This window comes from Hoplias malabaricus, chromosome X2 (genome assembly GCF_029633855.1).
Source record: "Hoplias malabaricus isolate fHopMal1 chromosome X2, fHopMal1.hap1, whole genome shotgun sequence".
NCBI lineage: Eukaryota > Metazoa > Chordata > Actinopteri > Characiformes > Erythrinidae > Hoplias > Hoplias malabaricus.
This window is the reverse complement of record NC_089819.1, coordinates 23,820,148-23,835,069: the sequence shown is the minus strand read 5'-3', so window position 1 is coordinate 23,835,069 and position 14,922 is coordinate 23,820,148. Positions and strand designations below refer to the sequence as shown.

Sequence of the window (14,922 nt, the reverse complement as noted above, 5' to 3'; positions counted from 1 at the left end):
CACAGGGAGAACACACCACACTCCTCACAGACAGTCACCCGGAGGAAAGTCACGCAGACACAGGGAGAACACACCACACTCCTCACAGACAGTCACCCGGAGGAAAGTCACGCAGACACAGGGAGAACACACCACACTCCTCACAGACAGTCACCCTGTGTCTGCGCGGTTTCCTCCCACAGTCCAAAAACACACTTTGGTAGGTGGATTGGCAACCCAAAAGTGTCCGTAGGTGTGAGTGAGTGTGTGTGTTGCCCTGTGAAGGACTGGCGCCCCCTCCAGGGTGTATTCCCGCCTTGTGCTTAGTGATTCCAGGTAGACTCTGGACCCACCGCGACCCTGAACTGGATAAGCGCTTACAGATAATGAATGAAAAGCCACTCGACACATGGCCGAGAATGATCAACTTTCGGACTAAGCGCGTAAAGGTTTAGTCAGGTCTATGTGCCTTTTTTACGTCATGGCCATTAGAGAGGGCCCATCTGCAGACACCAGACACAGATGCCTCTTCACTGTCAGCCATGCCCCTTTCACCTAATAGACAAACTGGCAACCATCCACAGACTGAGGCCAGTCTTTATGCCAGGAAGGAGCGGGGAGACGTCGCTGGCCTTTTGACAGGAAAGCGAAGGATACATCAAAGAGAAGCGCAGTAAGACCATCACCGAGCAGGATAAGGCCATTTATCATGAGGAACCATGTCACACTATGATAAACTAACCGACTACAACTGCATCAAATCAACCATCTCATCTCAAGACCCAGAGATATATCCATGTGTTAGATTCTCTTCCCCTCACAATGGACACTGCTTTTAATTACATTATCATCATTTGCTTATTTTTCATTGTCAGCATACACTAATCAGCCATAAAATTATGACCACCTCCCTGTTTCTATACTCATAGTCAATTCTCTCAGCTCCACTGACCACACAGGAGTCATGCTTTGTAGACTTTGTAGACTTATAGACTGTAGTCCATCTGTTGCTCTGCATATTTTGTTAGCCTCCTGTTTTTAATGCTCAGGACCCACACAGAACACAGGGCAGGTATGACTTGGGTGATGGGTCATACTCAGCACAGCACAGCAGTGACAATGATGTGGTGGTGGTGCGTTGGTGTGTGTTGTGCTGATATGAGTGGATCAGACACAGCAGTGCTGCTGGGATTTTTAAACACCTCAGTGTGACCAGACTGAGAATAATCCACCAACCAAAAACATCCAACCGACAGTGTCCTGTGTCCACCGAAGGACTAGAGTACGACCGACACTGCGCAGCAACAGATGAGCTATTTCTTTGTACATCTACAAGGTGAACCAATGTGGTAGGTGTGTCTAACAGAGTGGACAGCGAGTGGATCCATTCGTATCAGCATAACACACCAACAGTACATCAGTGTCACTGCAGCTCAACCACCCAAATCATACCTGCTCTGTGGGGGTCGTGAGCACAATGTGTTGTTTCTAGCTTTGAGCCCAGACCAAACAACGCACAAAGAAGACCAGTCGGGTTTAGGAACAAGTACATGTTATAATCTCGGCATGAGCCTTTCAAATGGAAGTAATTAACCTATGTGTAGGAAGAACGTATTAAATGAGTCATATTTCCGCTGCCTGGTCATTCCCTCAGCACACTGACACTGTCCACTGCAAACTGCTGCTCTATGTATCGTTTGTTTGGGTCCAGTGTAGTCAGATGTGATTCTTTTGGATTATTATACATGGCCTAAAAGAGGGACAGTGTCAGTTTGTATCTATAAACCGAATACAACAACAGGGATTATTTTTACCTTAATATTACAGCTTCAAACTCATTGTGATTCTCCACTGACGTGTAACAGGCTCAAGAGTATCTGTCTTTGCTACTCCAGGCTCATCACTGCAGAAACTGCACTATATAACTTTTGGAAATGAGCAGGGAACAACCCCTCACCCCCCCCCCCCCCCCCCCTTGACATACATTTAGATCTGTTTCACAAACCATAACAGTCTTAAAGGATCACTAGGCAATATATGGTATTTTTGCTACTGGGCTCCCCCTACAGTTGCAGAGTGTAATTCACTTTTACAGCACTGTCCTGAAAACAAGGCGGCATGGTGGTGCAGTCCACATGCTCCAGGGACCTGGAGGTTGTGGGTTTGAGTCCAGCTCTGGGTGACGGTCTGTGAGGAGTGCGGTGTGTTCTCCCTGTGTCTGCGTGGGTTTCCTCCGGGTGACTGTCTGTGAGGAGTGCGGTGTGTTCTCCCTGTGTCTGCGTGGGTTTCCTCCGGGTGACTGTCTGTGAGGAGTGTGGTGTGTTCTCCCTGTGTCTGCATGGGTTTCCTCCGCGTGGCTGTCTGTGAGGAGTGTGGTGTGTTCTCCCTGTGTCTGCATGGGTTTCCTCCGGGTGACTGTCTGTGAGGAGTGCAGTGTGTTCTCCCTGTGTCTGCGTGGGTTTCCTCCGGGTGACTGTCTGTGAGGAGTTTGGTGAGTCCATGTGCTAAGTATTCTCCCTCGCAACGATTTTAAAGCTGTAATCATAAGGTAAAAATACTACCTAATGTTCCTTAATTAAATGGAGATTGAACCAAACCCTTTCAGGAAAACCCTACCCCAGTAGAACCTGGTTGGTGTTGGTGCTCAGGTCTGTGTTACGTATTCCTTGCTACATAGAAGGTTTGGCCATTTTCATTGCATTTTCTAATATTTTGCTGCTGAGATCTTAGCCTGTCTCTCACATGATTTAATATTATAAGAATATTACTCTATTTCTCTGTGTTCAAGCCCCTGCTATAGATTGCGTAGTACAATGAAATGAAGCCCATTCGTTATTCTGGCAGATCCAGCTGCCTTGAAACTGATCTCAGAGCGGATAATCTGCTCTAATCTGTGTATTTTAGCAGCTAGGTTAAAAATCTACTGCAGAGGGTGGGCTTTAAAATCTATTTTTATGGCTTTAAAGGCCTTAAATTGTTTTGTACCTCTGAATAACTTTGTTCTTCATCAGCCGATGCTGTGGCAACAGGCTCTGGGCAATAAATCAGCCTCATCACACAGGCCGCTCTAGGCTTCGGTCCATATAAAAACATCCCTTGGGGTCTTTGACCTAGTCGACTAGAGGACCCTTATATCACGGAGCTCAACACACATTTCTGGCCGTGACCAAGTTTGGTCAAGCCGCCCCTTGGTGGTCCCGCGGTCCTCTTTCCTGTTGTTTTTGTTGTAGGGGCTGATGTTTCTGCTGTGCTTAGTCAGGCCTCGAGTCACGATACACAGTGCACCTGTTCTGTCCCCCGCATCCCACAAAACACATAAATCACTCTGATGCTGCCCACACTACTAACATTCTCATAAATGGCCGGGTTCAGCCGTACACAGTAGCTCAGCCCAGGAGTGTATTTCTCTCGCTTAAGCTTCCTGTCCACTCGGAGCCATCAAAATAAACATATTTCCTCACCGTTTCTCCACCCCCAGGCCCGCTGGGCTAGAAACACACACTAAACACCAGCTTATTACGCCTTAATTGACCTTCTAACACTTCATATAAGGTAACGTAGTTGGGGTATATGGTCGGCCTGGAGAAAACCTCATTTTGTGACCATTATAAAAGAAATAAACAATGCAGGTGAATTTGTCCTGTTCGTCACCTTCGACTTCAGTTTTTCTTCAGATGCTCTGCCAGAAGCACAAGCCACAAGAGAAATAATATTTATGTCCTAGGTAAATAGCTTTTAAATTTGATGAAGTGTTGTTTTCGGACCGGGCTTCAGTTTAACCTTGATTTTACCCACTGATAGAGCTTGACTTGAACTCAGTGCACCAGAGGATTTGAGAAACACCTACATTCCTACATTAAGGGAGCTGTCACTGTGCTCAAAAAGAAAAAAGGGAACAACACAAGTCAATCATACTTCGGTGATATCAACCTGCCCTGTGAGGAAGCAACACAGACTGGGAATCAATTTCACCTGCTCTTGTGCAAATGGAACAGACAACAGGTAGAAATGAGGCGCAATTAGTGAGACAACCTCCCTATAAGTGAGAAGTGGTCCTGCAGGTGGTGACCACAGATCATTTCTCTGTTCTCGTCCTTTTTGGCTGATGTTTTGGTCACTTGTGCATTTTGTCAGTGCTCTCTGTAAGGGGCCGCCCGCACCGTGGTCCTCCCACAAACGGGGCGACCACATTTCAGGAAGCGTGTTAATCAGCCCAATTGACAACAGCTGGGGCTTACCCTTTCTTAAGCCTTCAGCCTGTGTCTTCAGTGCAGAGACTTGAGTTTGCAAAAGCCAGACCTTGCTGGTAATTGGTATTTCTTTCTTCAAAAGAAGCTGTTGCTTACTTTTGCGCTATTTAAACGTTGGGTTTAATCTCCCACGATATATCTTTTCTCTACCTTGTTGGGATTCTATATCCCACTGTTCCCCCTTTTCCTCTTTAAATTCTCTCTTCTCTCCTTTTCTTTACATCTGTTATCCACCTCTTTTGGTTCCCTGGTTTTCACGAGCACTTTCACTTTCTAATAGCTTTTAGTGAAAATATTACCTCTCACCACATCAAACCTGGTTAAGCCCCAATACGTATTTTAGTTAATCTATTTGCTTTTGGGTTAATCACAATCAGTCAACAGCTCTGTATCTGGATAGCTGTCCCCTTACACTGTCACCTCTAGAGGAAGCATGAGGTGGTGTCTACAACCCACAGAAGTTGCTCAGGTAGTGCAGCTTATCCAAACTGACTCCATGAGGGGCTTGTGCTTACAGCCCTACACGGTGCAGAGCGACTGGAATTTGCCACCACTGGCACTCTCTGCTCTTCACAGATGAGAGCACATTCACACTGAGTGCATTTGACAGCTGTGACTGAGTCTGGAGATGCCATGGAGAACATTCTGCTGCCTACAACATCCTCCAGCATGGCTGTGGGAGTAACGGTGTGGGGATGCTAGGCCTCATGTGGCTTTAGTGTGTCAGTAGTTCCTCCATGATGAAGGCATTGATGCTATGGACTGTCCTTCCCCTTCCTCAGACCTGAATCCAATCAACCACATCTGGGATATCATCCACCAATGCCATGTTGCACCACAGATTGTACAGGAGTTGAATGATGCTTTAATCCAGGTTTGGGAGGAGATCCCTCAGGAGAATCATCAGGAGCATGCCCAGGTGTTATAGGGAGGTGATACGGCACGTGGAGGCCACACACATCACTGAGCCCCATTTGAACTTGTCTTGAGGAATTTCCACTGAAGTTGGATCAGCCTGTAATTTGATTTTCCACTTATATGTTGAGTATGATTCCAAATCCAGACCTCAGTAGGATCACTTTGATTTACGTTGATCATTTTTATGTTATTTTGTTATCAATACATTTCACTATGTAACAAATTTTGAAAAATAACAGGATGTGCTCTGTTTTAGGGATAAAATTGTATCCAAAAGCATGTGTAAGTTTTGGTTTAGATGATTTAAAGATGGTGATTTTGATATTCAAGTTTGTGAATGTAGCATTTTTGGTTGAATAACGGCACGGTGGTGCAGCAGGTAGTGTCGCAGTCACACAGCTCCAGGGACCTGGAGGATGTGGGTTCAAGTCCCGCTCCAGGTGACTGTCTGTGAGGAGTGTGGTGTGTTCTCCCTGTGTCTGCGTGGGTTTCCTCCAGGTGACTGTCTGTGAGGAGTGTGGTGTGTTCTCCCTGTGTCTGCGTGGGTTTCCTCCAGGTGACTGTCTGTGAGGAGTGTGGTGTGTTCTCCCTGTGTCTGCGTGGGTTTCCTCCGGGTGACTGTCTGTGAGGAGTGTGGTGTGTTCTCCCTGTGTCTGTGTGGGTTTCCTCCGGGTGACTGACTGTGGAGTGTGGTGTGTTCTCCCTGTGTCTGCGTGGGTTTCCTCCGGGTGACTGTCTGGGAGGAGTGTGGTGTGTTCTCCCTGTGTCTGTGTGGGTTTCCTCCGGGTGACTGTCTGTGAGGAGTGTGGTGTGTTCTCTCTGTGTCCCCGTGGGTTTCCTCCCATGGTCCAAAAACAGACTTTGGGAGGTGGATTGGTGACTCAAAAGTGTCCGTAGGTGTGAATGTGTGTGTGTGTGTTGCCCTGTGAAGGGCAATTACATGTTAGAAAAAAATACTTAAAGTATTTAATTTGTAATGAGTAATAATGATTCTACATTTTTGTATTACCTCCAAGTTCTTTGACATTCAGCACTGCATTTGAAAAGCTCACAGCCTTTATGCTGAAACCTAAAAGAGAAAAGAGAACAACATTTAGTTGGAGAAAGCTCCAAGACAAAGGAGAGCCCGTGCTTGTTAGGATTTTAGCCATTGTTTGTGTACAATATAGAAATTAGATCAAGAAAAAGCAACATCACACTGATAAAGGAGTACAAACTGAGAGTTCACAGTCGAGAGGAAAAGCAAAGATTTCCTCTGTGATACCACCTCCCCCGTGTTCATTTCACAACAGCGCACGCAGAGACAGGGAGGGCAGACATTTGGTACCAATTAATGCAACCCAAAACATGTGAGATTGTGCCTCTTAGCGTCCTACTTTGACTTTTAGGCTGTGTTTATAAGGTAGGTTTCAACTCGCAGCAGGTGACCGTAAATGTGCCGTGCTAGGCTTCAGTTCTGTCTACGTTTGTTAGAGAGCAGCGGATAGAATAAAATCCTGTGACTTCTTTTTCTTTGGGGTTGTTTTTGAGGCCATCAGAAACCAAATATATTTTTTTTCAAAATAAAATATTTTTATCACTGTCCACCCCACAGCATTCACCTGGCACAGATATTCCTTTTGAAGTTAGTGTCAAACTCATATTGGATTTAAATTTCACAACTTTATCCTGTGTTCCTTCCACTTTGGTTTTTCTCCTTATCTTGTGCTTTCTCTCATTTCACATCCGTAAAATAGTTTTAAATCTGGCAAACAGGAGTCATCCGCTTGTGCTTTTGAAGTGTGATTGTGCTCCATACGACTTACAATATGTGGAACACAAGCTGACAACAATTAGGTTTTTGTTGATATATAATTTATTCATTCATTCACTATCTGTAACCATTATCCAGTTCAGCGTCACAGTGGGTCCAGAGCCTACCTGGAATCATTGGGCGCAAGGCAGGAATACACCCTGGAGGGGGCGCCAGTCCTTCACAGGGTGACACACACACACAAACAAACACACACTCACACCTACGGACACTTTTGAGTCGCCAATCCACCTACCCACATGTGATTTTGGACTGTGGGAGGAAACTGGAGCACCCGGAGGAAACCCACACAGACACAGGGAGAACACACCACACTCCTCACAGACAGTCACCCGGAGGAAACCCACGCGGACACAGGGAGTACACACCACACTCCTCACAGACAGTCACCCGGAGGAAACCCACGCGGACACAGGGAGTACACACCACACTCCTCACAGACAGTCACCCGGAGGAAACCCACGCGGACACAGGGAGAACACACCACACTCCTCACAGACAGTCACCCGGAACGGGACTTGAACCCACAACCTCCAGGCCCTTGGAGCTATGACAGACACTACCTGCTGCACCACCCTGCCGCCAATTTAATTGATTTTTATCAAATTAACTTTTGCTTTACAAATTAAGTAATGAATTGATTAATCCGCTAAAACTCATCTCCGTTCAGAATGACAGATTCTGAAGTTATTTATGCATTACACAATGTTCCTTTAAAATTACAGCTTCAAAATCATGGTGATGCTCCACTGAGCTGTAACAGGAAGAACAGAGTCTCTGTCACTGCTACTCTGAGCCCGGCACTGCAAAACGGCGTTGTGTAACTTTTGGAGGAGTGTAGGAATCTACCCACCCTCCCCATTGATTTCAGTACAGGGCTATAAAAATTAACTCCACTAGGGGGAGCCCCGAGAGCAAGAAGCCTAATCTTACAAGTTGCTGCTTTAAGAATGTGATAGATTTAAATCTACAACTTCACCATTTCAGTACACACAAGGTCTACGAATACATAATTAGTCTCAGCCTCCATCTTAACCACCCCTCCACTTCCTGCCTGCAGCTCAAAAGCCCTGCAACTTAACAGGTTCCTTAGGTGTCTGCTGTAAGAAACCCTGGCTTTCTGAACATACCCATTTGGGACTGGGTTTGCTCAGCCAAGGCACTGCCCATGTACTTCGCTCATGATATTACCCCTTGTGTATTTATTAATCTACTTCAAGGCTCTCAGCCATGAATAACAGTTTGAAAGGGGTGTGTGTGTGTGTGTGTGTGTGTGTCCTATGACCCAGTAACAGACCGACCTGTTGCTCAAAGCATTAATATAATCAACATTTGCAGTCATGAAAAAGTACATATGGCAAAAAGCAGAGCAGTTGCAGCTTGCACACACACACACACCTCTGCATGTCAAGAGACACTCCAGTCTGTAAAGTAAAGCAGTTCTCTTCAGTGTAGTACTGAGGTAACTGGGCAGTGACAGGGGGAAGCGATATGAAGCAGCTTTCCCTGCTCCGGCCGGCTGCAGAACACATGGTGACAAAGCTGAGATTGTGCAGAGGTTTATAGAGCTCTGGGAAAGTTTGATAAAGGCCGTAGAGGAAGCTGAAAATGCTGGCTCACAGCACCATATCCATGGGGTGCTTCATAATTTCATTAGAGTTTGATAGTTGATAGATGGCTTGAAGATCATTTGTAGCATTTGGCTTAAATTACACAGCAGAGGCTTGGGAAAGTTTTGTGAGATGAGGTGAGATGAGGGTTCTTTTTTGTTTTCAGACACGCTGCAGAGAGGAGCACACACACACGTTTTAGACAGTGTGTAGGAACTGTGATGGAGGGGGTGCTCTCTGTGCTACGGCAGGTGATAGAAACCTTTACCTGTGGTTGGTACGATGCCATCGATGCCTTCACTACAGAGCCGAGAGAGCAGTGCAGTTTTACCAGCTCCGCTGAGTCCGATACACACCACGTCATACTCTGGTCTAGGGGTGGGGGGACCTTTACAGCACAGTGTTCGAAGACACTAAAAGGAGAAAAAGGTCAAATGAAACAATGAACTAATATAATACTCGCTAAAGTTTTACTCCAAAAATATTAAACTGATGGTACCTCACGCCTGTGAGAAAGGTTTATTACAATAGGAGACGCCTCAGCACTTATTCTAACACGCTTCGTCAAAATAAAGATTGTGTTTAGAGATTAAACATGTGTCACGTCAAATTCACACTACACAGCATCACTGCTAACAAACCTAACAATGATTTTAAATCTTAATGAATCTTATTTACCATGTAGATGTTTGTTATTAAATCTGAACAAACTTTAATAGCTCACAGACTTTTAAAGCCTCTTTTTGTTTGACCCAGTGAGAGAGTGAGAGAGACAGACAGAGAAAGAGAGAAAAAGAGAGAGAGAATCAGACAGAGCGAGAGAGAGACAGACAGAGCGAGAGAGTGACAGAGAGACAGACAGAGAAAGAGAGAGAGACAGACAGAGAGAGCGAGAGAGAGACAGATAGAGAGCGAGAGAGACAGACAGAGAGAGAGCGAGAGAGAGACAGACAGAGAGACAGCGAGAGGGAGAGAGAGAGAGACAGAAAGAGGGAGAGAGAGAGGGAGGGAGGGAGAGACAGAGAGAAAGAGAGAGACAAAGAGAGAGAGCAAGAGAGAGAGACAGAGAAAGAGGGAGAGAGAGAGGGAGGGAGAGAGAGACAGAGAGAGAGAGAGAGTGAGTGACAGAGAGAGAGAGAGAGAGAGAGAGAGAGAGAGAGAGAGAGACAGACAGACAGAGAGCGAGTGAGACAGACAGAGAGACAGCGAGAGAGAGAGAGAAAGAGAGAGAGACAAAGACAGAGAGCGAAAGAGAGAGACAGACAGAGAAAGAGAGAGAGACAAAGAGAAAGAGAGAGCGAGAGAGAGAGGGAGGGAGAGAGAGAGAGAGAGAGAGACAGAGAGAGCGAGAGAGAGACAGACAGAGACAGCGAGAGGGAGAGAGAGAGAGACAGAAAGAGGGAGAGAGAGAGGGAGGGAGAGAGAGACAGAGAGAGACAGAAAGAGAAAGAGAGAGCGAGAGAGAGAGACAGAGAAAGAGAGAGACAGACAGTGAGAGAGAGAGAGTGACAGCGAGAGAGACAGACAGAGAGAGAGAAAGAGAGAGAGACAGACAAAGAGAGAGAGAGCGAGAGAGAGAGACAGAGAAAGAGAGGGAGAGCGAGAGAGAGAGGGGGAGAGAGAGAGAGGGAGAGAAAGACAAAGAGAGAGAGACAGACAGAGAGAGAGTGAGAGAGAGACAGACAGAGAAAGAGTGAGAGAGAGACAGACAGAAAAAGAGAGAGAGAGAGAGAGTCCTCATGGCAGCAGACCTGTCACTTTATGAATCACTCTCTCTGAGCAGTGGCCTGCTGGGAGACATTAGGACGCAAATGCGGTGTGAACCGTGAATGGGACGTTTAAAGCTGTTAAGAACTAAAGAGAGATCTCTTTTATTAGCAGGATGAGCCCAGGCCAGGCGCCGTTTGTTATCACCCTCACCCCTGAATACTTCATTTTTCTATGTAACATAGCTGTCAGAACGAGCCGACCGAACAAGTTCATCACTGGCGAAGTCTATTTCTAATAACATCTCTCCACCACAGTAAGAACAACGACAAAAAAAAAAAAAGATTTTTTATAGGATCTTTTTAAAGGATATGTCTGATACAATTATTAATACTATTAGTGTTCATTCATTATTTGAATTAGGTACGTTTAGTAACAGTATTTGAAAGGTTTTTATGGTTGAAAAAAGGGGCTATTGCATATATATTCATTCATTTATTATCTATAACCCTTATCCAGTTCAGGGTCACAGTGGGTCCAGAGCCTACCTGGAATCATTGGGCGCAAGGCGGGAATACACCCTGGAGGGGGCACCAGTGCTTCACAGGGCAACACAGACACACACACACACTCACACCTACGGACACTTGAGTCGCCAATCCACCTACCAACGTGTGTTTTTGGACAGTGGGTGGAAACTGGAGCACCTGGAGGAAACCCACACAGACACAGGGAGAACACACCAACTCCTCACAGACAGTCACCAGGAGGAAACCCACGCAGACACAGGGAGAATACACCAACTCCTCACAACCAGTCACCCAGAGGAAACCCACGCAGACACAGAGAGAACACACCACACTCCTCACAGACAGTCACCAGGAGGAAACCCACGCAGACACAGAGAGAACACACCACACTCCTCACAGACAGTCACCCAGAGGAAACCCACACAGAGACAGGGAGAACACACCACACTCCTCACAGACAGTCACCAGGAGGAAACCCACACAGACACAGGGAGAACACACCAACTCCTCACAACCAGTCACCCAGAGGAAACCCACGCAGACACAGAGAGAACACACCACACTCCTCACAGACAGTCACCAGGAGGAAACCCACGCAGACACAGAGAGAACACACCACACTCCTCACAGACAGTCACCCGGAGGAAACCCACACAGAGACAGGGAGAACACACCACACTCCTCACAGACAGTCACCAGGAGGAAACCCACGCAGACACAGGGAGAACACACCAACTCCTCACAACCAGTCACCCAGAGGAAACCCACGCAGACACAGGGAGAACACACCACACTCCTCACAAACAGTCACCCGGAGGAAACCCACACAGACACAGAGAGAAAACACCACACTCCTCACAGACAGTCACCCGGAGCGGGAATCGAACCCACAACCCCCAGGTTATATTTAATAGTTTCTAAATAATTATATTTTATTATTAAAAGTCATATATATATATATATTTTTTTTTTCTTTGGATATAATTCTACTACTGCAATTCTGGGAGATACAAACTGCATGTCATTTCTTGTTTTTATTTGTGTGTGTGTGTGTGTGTGTGTGTGTGTGTCTTGTAGACCATCTCCACCATAGTAACTAAAATCTTCAGTATGTTTCTCCACTATTAATCATCACACATCAACCTACTCTGAATATCTGTCTACTTCTCAACAACTGAATTACGCATAAAATGGGAACCATTTGCAGAAGTGCCCTCTCTGAACTCCAATTCATATAACTGTCACCTCTTCCTGTAGAAATGCCCTCAGGACAACAAAGCATCAAGACAGATGATGTGTGATTTCCCTTTGCTATCCTTTCACCTCAAAAAGCACTGATCGCTTTCACAGGCCCACACAGCCCTTACGGCACACATGATCAGTCAGTCAGGAGCACATGCTTCCGCTTTGTCACACAGCGACCTGGACATCTGGTTGTGTAAGTGCCTAGAGGTCCTAGGTTAGGAGATGCCACTGTCAATTCCCGACCCCCCCCCCTCTCCATACACACACACACACAAACTCCCCTTTACTTACAGTGCACAGACGAGGATGATAAATTTACAGCAGACGCTAAAGACACATCCTGGTACTCTGACCCTTTGGCCATCGGGTCATGCTGAACTCGGGCCACACAGCAACAAAAACAGTTTAGGACTGGCCTGAAATTTAATTATATTTTCTCAAATTAATCCGTTTTAACTGTTCAAATGGCAGCTTATGACCTTATTCAGTAGCTTATATATCTGTCAGGGTAAGAAATTAAAATGTGGATGTGGATATATACATACAGAGAGTTTCTGAACATTAAAAGCCTTCTTATAAGAAGCAAGTCTGCCATCACTGAAAAGTAGCATGGGGTGGTGTATTATCCAATATATTGTTCAAAAGAATTCACAGACACATCATGTACAAAAGGGCGGCACGGTGGTGCAGCAGGTTAGTGTCGCAGTCACACAGCTCCAGGGGCCTGGACGTTGTGGGTTCGATTCCCGCTCCGGGAGACTGTCTGTGAGGAGTGTGGTGTGTTCTCCCTGTGTCTGCGTGGGTTTCCTCCGGGTGCTCTGGTTTCCTCCCACAGTCCAAAAACACATGTTGGTAGGTGGATTGGTGACTCAAAAGTGTGAGTGAATGTGTGTGTCTGTGTTGCCCTGTAAAGGACTGGCGCCCCCTCCAGGGTGTATTCCTGCCTTGCGCCCAATGATTCCAGGTAGGCTCTGGACCCACCGCGACCCTGAACTGGATGAGGGTTACAGATAATGAATGAATGAATGAATCATGTACAAAAGGAACCATATGTTTTGTTGAAAACCTTCCATTGGCGCTCCACTGGAGACTGGACATATCGTTTATTTTGTGTGCAAATGTATGTCAGTCCTCTGCGACACTGCAGTCGGGCAAAAACAAAGGCTCAGTAAAAACAAATTACGTAAACGAGAAGGTTTCTGCGACTAAATATTTGAACCTGATACCATCAGTGACAAAGTGGAGTTACAGTAAAAAAAAAAAAATGTTAAAACGTGCGAGATAAGCCCCCGCCTCCTGCCCACCTCTCGATTTAAAAAAGATGTCAAGACATCAAACGGCTGATGTAATTAGGATACCTGGCCAAGCTCCAGACCCTGGCAGGGAAACAAAGATCTAACAGCGCTAGAAGCCACAGCGGCAGACGGGGGAACACAGCTGGGCCAAATCCACTCAGCAATGCCACAAGACTGCAACTCTGGGCCTAGCCAAACCGGCACGGAACAATGCTCTGCCGCAAAAACAACTCAGCCGCCTGCCAACTTCTCCTGAATGGACCCCTCAGTGGAGTATGGGGAACCCCGTCTGCCCTTTGCAATTAGAAAAAAAAATGAGGGGGGGGGGTAGCTGTCTAACTTCTCTCAGGAGAAAAAGAGTGTGATTTGCACTCCACTGGCTCTGGACATGAGTGATCAGCAATGGTCATGGTGACCACTGCGGGCTGGTTACTGGAATGGCGTAAGCGAGAGGCTTAATCCCCAGAGACTGAAGAGCATGCGGTGGCGGGGGGGGGTCTTCCTGCGGACATGAGGCGCTCGGCTATTGCTCATTCAGCCGACTCGTCTGTCAATAAGGAGCTCTATTTTGGAGGAGCAGCCTCGTATTTTTAGAGCTAATAAACAAGGGGGCAACAGTGAGAGGGAAGCACCGCTCAGACAGACATGGCTCACGTTTCACTCGTTCGCTCCGAGACAGTGGAAACAGGGCAATGGAAGCTGTGATGCCATCCCCCCAAATATCTCACCCGTCGCTGGGGCTTTGTCTGTGCTTTGATAGTGGCATTCTTGGGCCTCTGCTCTCATGAAGGGACCCAGTGATGTAGAGCTGCCCAAGTATATGTACAAAACACAAGTGCATTATGTAATACACCTGGCAACGGATGATGTGAAATTTTAACCATGAATAAACTTTGAACATTGATCAGAAACTGTTTAATAGCAATCTATATATATATATATATATATGTGTGTGTGTGTAGTGCAAAACAATGCCTGTTAGTGGTGAGCATGTCTTTCATTAGTAGTACTGCTGTGACACATACGCAATTGCTATTAACACAGAGTTATTAAACAGTTTGCTAATCAGAGCCACATGGCTTATAAGTATCTGCTGCTGAGAGGCAGATGTGAGCAAAGAACACCATTCAGGGTGCAGCACTGCATCCTGCACAAGCCCCCGCCAACACACACACCCCTCTCTAAAGTAGGCCCACATGTAAGAGACTCATCTTTCACAGATCTGGAGACAGTGTCTCTGGAATCAAAGGCATCAGCGCAGGACAGGTCCCCACCCTGAACATTGGTGGCATGCTTCAATACGCTGATCAAGCAGAGAGCAGTTTACTTGATCAGAACTATCTGGCACTTGGGGAACACATGCTAGTTGTGATCAGCAAAATAAAAGTGCCCCGGCTGTCATCAATCACATCTGAGAGAAAAACTGCCCCTGGGTCATGCCAAAACAAGTCTGACCAAAATAAGTCTACAGCATGGAAAATTCTGGGATTAAATTAGCTCAGATCTAGACTTACTTTCAATGATCACACATTCATTGTGTATTTATAAATCAAAATAATCTTTCTTTTCACGTAT

General features: G+C 46.2%; 1 protein-coding gene across 1 annotated transcript in view; it reads right to left on the bottom strand.

The window, feature by feature from the left end:
- Positions 1 to 14,922, bottom strand: part of LOC136677371 (ADP-ribosylation factor-like protein 15) — a 111,773-nt gene that overhangs the window by 77,481 nt on the left and 19,370 nt on the right. Inside the window, exons 2-3 of the mRNA XM_066654895.1 lie at positions 8,839 to 8,983; positions 6,157 to 6,216 (exon numbers count right to left, since the gene is read on the bottom strand). Coding sequence (XP_066510992.1) covers positions 6,157 to 6,216; positions 8,839 to 8,983 — 205 coding nt within the window. The remainder of the gene's footprint in view (positions 1 to 6,156; positions 6,217 to 8,838; positions 8,984 to 14,922) is intronic.